Source organism: Coloeus monedula (assembly GCF_965178545.1).
Source record: "Coloeus monedula genome assembly, chromosome: 18".
Classification (NCBI taxonomy): domain Eukaryota; kingdom Metazoa; phylum Chordata; class Aves; order Passeriformes; family Corvidae; genus Coloeus; species Coloeus monedula.
This window is the reverse complement of record NC_138798.1, coordinates 10,660,230-10,669,116: the sequence shown is the minus strand read 5'-3', so window position 1 is coordinate 10,669,116 and position 8,887 is coordinate 10,660,230. Positions and strand designations below refer to the sequence as shown.

The window sequence follows — 8,887 nt, the reverse complement described above, 5'->3', positions numbered from 1 at the left end:
ACCAGTCACAACTTGATTAAATAAGTACAGAATGGAAGTGAACAGTAACAAGTGACATTCAGTCTGTCTCTGTGCCATCATCCTCATCTCCACTTTGAGACTGCTCTTCTGTAAGGGAACAGCTCAACAAGGACTTCTGTATACATTGTCTTTCCTCTGCAATAAAGAAAGCAGAGGGTTATTACTTCATCTCTTCACATGCACTGGAATATTCTCCACTTCTAAAGAAAGAAACATTTCTCAGGCCAAGAATTCAGAAGTAGCCCAGCATATATCCTACAAAATCCCCAGGAACTGAGGCTACATTTTAGGAAAGTGGCTGGAGAACCTCACCTTCAGTTGTACAGTTTTGCAACAACCTCAGCAGCTGTGTTCTGTTATACTGAATCAGAAATTTCTGACATGTTCTTATGGTACCTGTGGAAATCACAAGAACAGTATGTAACAATCTACACAACCAAATGTTTCAGAGCTGCTCGAGTTATCTCCCAAAGAGCATCAAGTGACAAATGCCCCAGGAAACAAGTTTGTTAATGCAAATGCTAAGAAGGGGCTGTAGACTTCATTTCTGCACTGCTGAGGTTAAGTGGTGGAGTAATAATTTCTAACATGCAGTGCCTGTTAGTTGCCCTGGGGGTTAATTTTCACAATATAGAAGATACTATACTTTGAAAATGTATTTTAAGAAGAGAATGGAACACTGTATTTGGTGTTCTGGTTTTGTAGTGAATGTAATGAAACTCCAAGCAAAATTAACGAGGATTTCAAAAAAGAACTGCTGGTGCCTGTTTCTTATTTGGATCTGCTTAAAGCAGTTGACGTTAGTAACACACGAGGAACGTCTGTGGCACCGAGAGCAGCACCACGGGGTCGTGGCAAGTATAATTAAAGCTCCGTTCTCCCCCCAGGCCCGGGGGGCTCCTGACCTCCGACGTGCAGGGTGTTGAGGAAGCAGGGGTAGCGCTGGGCGCGGCTCTCCAGGTATCGCACGAAGGGCAGCGCGGAGCACAGCAGCCCGTACGAGTCCTTGCGGCACCGCAGCAGCACCGTCCCCGTGTAGGCGTTCAGGTACTTCACTGCGGGGGACATGTGCACCGGTAAGCGGACCCGGAGGGACCCCGCACCCCCGGGGGCCGCCCGTCCCCCCCGCACCGGTGAAGGAGATGGAGCAGCACGCCAAGCCGTAGTCCCCGTGCACCCGCGCGATGGCGTCTCTGACGGCGAGGCCCAGCGTGCGGTCCTCGATGCACTGCCGGCACCGCGGGTCCTCCGAGACCACCTCGCACAGCACGTACCTGCGGGACAGCGCGGCATGAACAGCGCAGCGCGAACAACGCAGCGCGGAACCGGCCCCAAACCCCGCGGCAGCGCCGCCCGCCCCCCTCACCTGTTCTTGAACCGAACCATGGCGGCGGCGGCGCGCGACCCGGACGGACGGCGCGCCGGGCCAATGGGCGAGGTGTCTCCGCGCGTTGTAGCCAATCGCCGGCGTGTGGGGGCGGGGACAAGGGAAGGACAGCTCGGCCACCGGGGTGGCTCCGCTGCTCACCATGGATCGCGCATGCGCGGTACAGCCACGAGCTGCTGGCGGGTTACGGAGTCACGGAATCAGAATCGCTTAGGTTGGAAAAGACCTGAGGTCATCGTGTCCATCCTGTGACCAGTCATCACCATGTTAGCCAGATCACGTCCCGTCTTTCCTTAAACACCTCCAGGGACGGTGACTCCACCACCCTGGGTAGCCCATTCCAATGTCTGATCACCCTTTCTGTGAAGCAATTCCTCCTCATAGCTAACCTAAACTTCCCTTGGCGCAGCTTAACGCTGTGTCCTCTTGTCCTGTCGCTTGTTGCCTGGGAACAAAGCTCGACCCCCACCTGACTCCAGTTCCCTTCCAGGTACCTGTAGATGGCGAGAAGGTCCCTCCTGAGCCTCCTCCAGGCTAAACACTCCAAAGCTCCCTCAACTGTTCCTTATAGGACATACGCTCCAGACCCTTTCCCAGCTCCGCTGCCCTCCTCTGGATCCGCTCCATTGTTAGTGGAGTATATCCTGGCACATTCTGGCCGGGTGATATTACACCTCAACGGCCTTCCTGAACTGGGGGGCCCAGACCTGGACACAGCACTCGAGGCGCGCCCCCACTAGTGCCAAGTACAGGCGGACGATGACTCCCTGGTCCCGCTGCCCGCACTATTCCCGGCGCACGCCGGCTCCCCTCCGCCCACCCGCTCCTCTCCGTGTCCTCCTTCTCGGGGCGGCCACGCGCCGCCCCACCGCCTGCTCCCGCCCTCCGCCAGGGGGCGCGCGCGGCGCGCGGGTCGGCGTGAGGGGGCGGCTGAGGGGGCGGTGGGAGCGCGGGGTCTGCAGAAGGTCAGATGCTTCGGCTTTAGTCCCTTTTGCTGCTTTGCACCGACCCGCCCCCGGCCAAGCCCGCCTTATCTTGTGCCTAAAAAGTCTAAAGGAGGGAGACGGGACGTCTCCGTGTGATGGGAGCCGCGGGAGGTCCGGTGGAGGCTGGCGATTACCTGCCTCTCGAAAGATTCAGCAGAGCGTCCAGAGCCCCCGCTGCTCCTGGAAGGGCTCTGTCTTTGCTGCCTCAGAAAACTGCTCCAGTATTTGTAGCTCCTCAGGCTTCAGGTATCGGGGGTTTGGGGATATGTGCTAATTAATGACAACAGCTAAGGAAATTGTGGAACAGAGCCACTCCTTATAATTATTTCTGTAGTGGTGTCCCAAACTGATGTGTGACACGGTCGAGGAAGCAGGGAGTGTTCTTTGAAAAGACCTGGTAGGAGAATAAGCTGAGGAGAGGGGAATGGGGGGAATAAGGGAAAAGGTGTGAGGTAGATATCTTAGTATGAGATGGGAAAGTTTCACCGAGGTTCTCGGAGCCAAGTCATATATGAGTGCTGAGACATTATAGATTAAGTGGGAACTCATTGCTAATTCAGGGTGGAAACATCTTTAATGACCTTCATTCTAGGCACAGAAAACAATGATAAACCCAGTGGAAATCCTGTCCTAGCTGATAAACTTCTGCCCTCTGAAACAGATGCCTGTTCTGCTGCTCTCTCTTTGGCTATGAACTTCTTTCCTTCACCTGTGATCACATTTCTGAGTTGTGTTTTTTTCTGAGAACTGCAGAATATGAGTTGCCTGAGGAGAAAAAGGCACAAAGCCCAGTATGGACTTCTAAGAGACTTTTTCTCTTGGGCCACAATCAAAGGGACTGAGGGCAGTTTTGAAGCTAATGCAGACAGAAGCATTTTCTCGATGAGAGGACTGCATTACATTGATCTTTGCCATATTGCTCTGTGTTTTAGTATCCAAATGGGGATCGAACTGTCATCTGTTCCACTAGTCAATACAATCAGCTCCTAGGTGATAAGATAATCTCACATTTTTGAACAATATTAGAGTCCATGAAGATTCCATTGATTTTCTTTGTGGAATGAGATTCCAGTTTAGCCTTACGGTGTGCCTGCCAGGTATGTTTCCCTGCTTCCCCTGTGTTTGTGGTGGCATCCCCCATCCTGCCTTCTGACAGGGCTCAGGTTGCCCTGTGCTGCTCAGGTTGCTTTTATCCATGCCCTCCTTTATTTCTTTCTTGCAGAGGCACACTGAGCTCTGACAAGCAGAGCACGTGAGTGCACTCTGCCCTGTAATCCAATAGGACATGTGCACTGTGCATGCTACAGGCTGGGCCCTGTGTACAGCGCAGGCCTCTGTTTTCAGTCCAGAAGGCTGATTAGGAGAGACATGGTGCAAGATAGCCCCGTGCTGCTTCATTTCACATTGGATATTGCCTTAATTCCCTGTTGTTGGTTTGGAGGATGCACAGAGCAGACCTGAGTCACCACAGCTCCCTGCACAGTCACTGTCTATCTTAATACAAGGTGTGTGAGTCCAGTCGGGCATCCTGGTGTGCTGAGCTGACAGCACAGGACTAAAAGGTTACAACATCTTCATATTTGTTTTCTCACCTCCTCACTCTCACCCTTTGCCAGCTCTGCTATATTGATTCCAGTGTCAGGGATTCAAGAAACTGTTGCAAGTGATGGTGAGTTTCACAGTCAGAACTGTCTCCTAAGAAAAGATCTGAGAAAGAAAAAAATCAGAAAATGCTATTTCAATGGAAGAATGGGTCAAGAGACCTGCCAAGAGAGAGGATGGATGTCTCTCCTGCAGACTGGGAGAGACAATGTGACCTTGGGATATCTTATCAAATAAAGATTATGGAGGGCAGAGCATGCAAGGACAGGGGGATGACATGCACAGTCTATACACATTAGAGATAATTTGTAAAGCAGTTTGAGAACTTTCAATTGAAGATTCTCTGTCAGTGTAAGTGTTCATCAGTGATTGTCCGATAAAGTTGTGGTGCTAGGGAGGTGCAGGAGGAATACTGAGGTCTTGTTTTCCCAACTGCTGTTTGTTATTTGTGGTAGTGTGCCTGCAGAGGGGCTATTCCCAATCGGTCTGAGTTGGTTTTATTACCATTTTAGTTCATTATTTGACATTTTACTACAGGTTTGAAGGTCTAGAACCTCACTTTGTATTTACTTGCCATCTGTATTCTCCAGGTTCCAGGTTAGATTGCATTTGTTTTGTATGGAATTAATTGTGCTAATAATTTGCAATAGACATTGTGATGAATGCATGTTTTCTTGTGTGCAGTCAGCTCCTAGAGTTTGTATGTATTTGCTGTAATTAAAATTACCAGTAAATGTATTCAATAACACACACACACACCCCGCATATTAGCGAATCCTTGCACTCTTTTTAGGTAGAATGCTTCAATTTTATATATGAGGAAACTGAGGTACAGGGGGAGTAAACAGTTTCTTCATGGTAAATAGCTCTGAGTCTGAGATAAGGAGCAAAGCCATAAAGTGAGTAGAAAGAACTGTCATATCAGCACATACTGTGTTGGAGGATAGGTCTGGTATGTTGCTCATGCATAAGGTAGCCAAGTAATTATATTCTGGAGTAAAATTAGGATGCATTGCCACTCCATCCTTGTGATACCACTATTATATATTCCCTATGTAGCCCAAATAATGATTTTTTGTTTCTCCCTGGAAGCACAGAACTTCATTTGCCATCAGGTGTGGTAGCAAAGTTGGGGGAGACAACTACATTTTGTTCCAGTGTGTGCACATTGCATCCCCAGATAAACTCAGAGCTGAAAATACAAAACAATGTGGCTAAAATTAAAACTGCTTCTTAAATCCTGTCTGATGTTGCCTGAAGCTTTTTGTTCAGTTTATCTTCACAAGGTCACTGAGACAGAAGAGTGCATTCTCTGAACATGCTGGCCTGGAGCCTTTCATGCAGATGCTTTCATTTAACATTTGGGACATTCTCCTTCTCCCTTTGGTCTCTTCTTTTTTACTCCCTCATTTTCTATGTCTCTCTACTCCTCCCTTTTGAGTTCAGGTTCCCTCAGACCAGTAACACATAAGACCAACACATAAGACTAAAAGCTATCCCCTTTTTTTAACACCCAAACATGTAATCATTAATCATAAGCTTTCTGGACACCCAAGCTGTCATGGGTCAGAGACTGCTGGTCTGTCAGAGCTGCCACATGAGCTGCCCCTGTGCTGCCTGCAGCACTGGCCTCATCTTTGCTGTCATCCTGCCATGTGGAGTAATTGTCTTGCAAAACCATGCGTTTGAAGCAAATTCTGTTGCTGCTTCTTTGAGTGCTGGTAGCGCGATCGTGGAGTACTTGCTTAAGTTCAAAATAGTACATTCACATTTCTTTGATTGTTTTTTTTAATAGTCAAGAGCAGGACATATGCTCTGAAAGACATCCCATGTGTTATAAGGTGAGCTTCCATTAAGATACCGGAAATTGGAAGCCATATTGGAAGATTTAAGCAAAATATTAAGATCTGATAAAGGACATTAAGGGTCTGTGAGTTTGGCACGTGCTATCCAGCATGAACACAGAATCAGGAGTCTCCCTGTGCAGCAAAACCAGTGTGAGAGAAGAGCAGTACAAGATGGTGATGTGCCAAGTGAGAAGCTGGCCCTAGAATTTTGAGTTTCATTTTCTCCAGCTCTGCAATGGGGATAATTGCAAATACCTTATTCATAGATACATGTTAAAAATTAGTAAACTGTCCACTTGAATGTTATTATTTATCAAATATGGTAAAACTGCTGCTCTATACGAGAGATCTGTAGGCAGCACACTTCATTTGCAGCAAGCTGCTGCAAGAAGAAAACAGCTGCTTCCAAACTAGCTAATTAAATTAAGGCAAGAACAAGGTTATTAGTTCAGATAGTTCAGGATTCCTTTCTCTTTCCTTTCTGTATTAGGGAACACAGACTCAACTGTAAGACACATAACTTACTATGTAATCTGCTGTGTAAAACCCCCATATTTAATACCTCCTCAATGGGGATGTTAAAATGGATTAATTATTCTTTGTTCTGGTCTCTGAAGATAAAGGGTAATTACTATTAATTATGTATAATTGAAAAACTACTCCTTCACAAAGAATCCAGTAGCATTAGCAGGATTTTAACTTATTTCTACCTATAGGGAGTCTTACAACATTCCATAATGTTATGGCAAAGACTGACATAAACTTAAGAATGGTCTCAGCAAGTCTTACTTTCCAGCCCACACTTGAGATCAGGATTTTCAGAGATAACAGATCTCAGAGCAGCCTGGGAGACAGGACTCGTGTTTTGTTCTGTGCTGAATGGCACTGAAACAGGAGGTGCAGTTTGAAGGGCTGGTTGTCATTGAGGATGCTGTAAGACTTTTCCTCAGTAAATTTCCAGAAACCTGTGGAATAACCACCAAAGGGAAAGTATTATAAAACAACAAACAACTACAACAAAGCAAACCCCAAGATTGCCTATCTGGGGAGGAAGCTTATGAAAAAAAAAGAAAAAACCCACCCATTACTCTTTAGTAACCAGTACATCTTCTGTGGGTAAGCACAGGCAGCAGAGGTGTCTGACAGAGTGGAGACTATGTTGAGATATTTGAATTAAGCTGAAAAAGAAAAGAAAAATTAGAATTTTAACAAGAGCAGAGCACCTTCAATTATATAAAATTAGTGGATAGGTTTGCCCATGGCCTGAAATTCTTAACAACCCCACTGATTTCTGTTGTCGAAATATGTAGGTACATAACTTCCTTTAATTTCAGTAGGAGCTGGGTACCTTCATATGCACAAAAATCTGGCCTTTAAGCTCTCCAGGCCTGAGTTTCACATTGGCAAAATGAGGATAATGACATTTATCTACTTCAAGGAGTGCTACAAATAAATTATTGACTTATTATGCACTTAAGTACTATAATAAATTAGATAATATAAACTCATATGACATAAACATAGCCTACCCTGAGTAACATCCTTCACATATGAATTGGTGTAGGGGCCACTCTGAAACAAGGATGATGTGTCTGGTGTTGCTGTAGTCTTGCAGAACTTTGCTCTCTGCTTCTCCTTTCCCCTGAATTCCCATGAGCAGATTAAGCCAAGGCCCTATTTGTAAGATGTATCTGCTTATGCTGCTGCGTATTGAATAATCCTTTCTCTATGTGGCTTTGAGTTTAACTCCAGCAGCCTAGGAGCAGCGTAGGATCAGAGTCTTCCGCAGAGCACTTGTCTCCCTAATGAGGGAGGCAATGAAAAACATTTTCCAGTGCATCCATCACTCAGTGCTGAGGCGAGAGGACAGGCATCCTGGAGCAACCTTATATAATGCGTGCCTGCTGCCTGGCTCCGGCTGGGCAGCAGCAGCATGTGCAGGGGAGAAGGGGGGCGGTGCTGGAGCTGCTCGGTGGGGTACCGCCAGGGCATCCCTTGGCAGCTGCAGGGTCTCGGCTTGTACTGGTGTCAGCTTGGTGCAGGGAGTGTGTCAGTCACTGCCTAGCTGGAGCACACGGGTCTCAGCTCTTTGCCTGACCCGCTCTGACAGAGACCTCCCCACCCGTCTGTTCTTGCCTAGATCGAATTTTAGCTGCAGCATCCCACAGCCCAGCACAGCAGGTGAAAGCCCCTCAAAAGCAGAGTAGGGTGTAGTGTGTGGTGTGATCTGGGTGGGGAGAATCAAGAGTGACTCTGTTTCTGCTGTGCTGACTGGGGGTGCTCATAAAGACTGGTAAATGCAAACAGATTTCCACAGGCAATGGCTGTTACAGATCAGAGAAGACAAAAAGCACTGGGAGTGTCTGGCCTATTTTGGGAAGCTTGCTAGGGCTTTTTATTTTTATTTTGTTCAATTTTTTTTCTAAAGATGTGCTTGCACCTGAGTCAAAGAGTGTCAATATTTGCCACTTTTTTACCTATCTTCACGGTGAAGACCAAAGCAAACCAAAAAAATATCTTGCTGGATTTTCAAAGCTGTTGCCACCAGTTGCCCTGAGGGCATGAAGGTTTGAGCTACACTTGAGATGTCTTCTGCCTGCTGGTTGATTCCAAGCTAAAGCTCCTGGTGATGCACGTAACAACCTTTTTGCAGTGCTTGATAGCATCTGCCAGAGTGAGATGATTAGGGGGCAATTGACCCAGGGCACAACCCTCAGGCCCCCTCAGTAAAATTCCATGGTACTCGTGCCGGAACTCAAGGAGTTGTTGCTATGTTACCTTCTGTGTTCCTGTTTCATACCTGTGATGCTTAAAAGATCATGTTTATCCCACTGTAACATTAGTGACTTAATTAGAGCTGAGTTTGGTCCTACTGTCTCTGAACATGAGCAGCTTCCATCAAGTCATCTAAAGGATCAGATCTGGTTTCTTCTCTCTCTCAGTATTGGTGGCATCTGGTTTCATTTTCCATCTTTCCTAAGGGAGCTCACTTTTCCCCACATTTCAGCATATGCTTGTTGTATGTCAGCATCCTGGGCTGCCTG

General features: G+C 47.0%; 1 protein-coding gene across 1 annotated transcript; it reads right to left on the bottom strand.

The window, feature by feature from the left end:
• Nucleotides 1-58: 58 nt before the first annotated feature.
• POP5 (POP5 homolog, ribonuclease P/MRP subunit) lies at nt 59-1,407 on the bottom strand (the record flags this gene model as incomplete). The annotated part of the gene is made up of 5 exons (XM_082293427.1): nt 59-156; nt 334-417; nt 927-1,076; nt 1,153-1,295; nt 1,388-1,407. The coding sequence occupies 5 exons, from the start codon at nt 1,405-1,407 to the stop codon at nt 59-61; spliced, it is 495 nt and encodes a 164-aa protein (XP_082149553.1).
• Between the last annotated feature and the right edge of the window lie 7,480 nt (nt 1,408-8,887).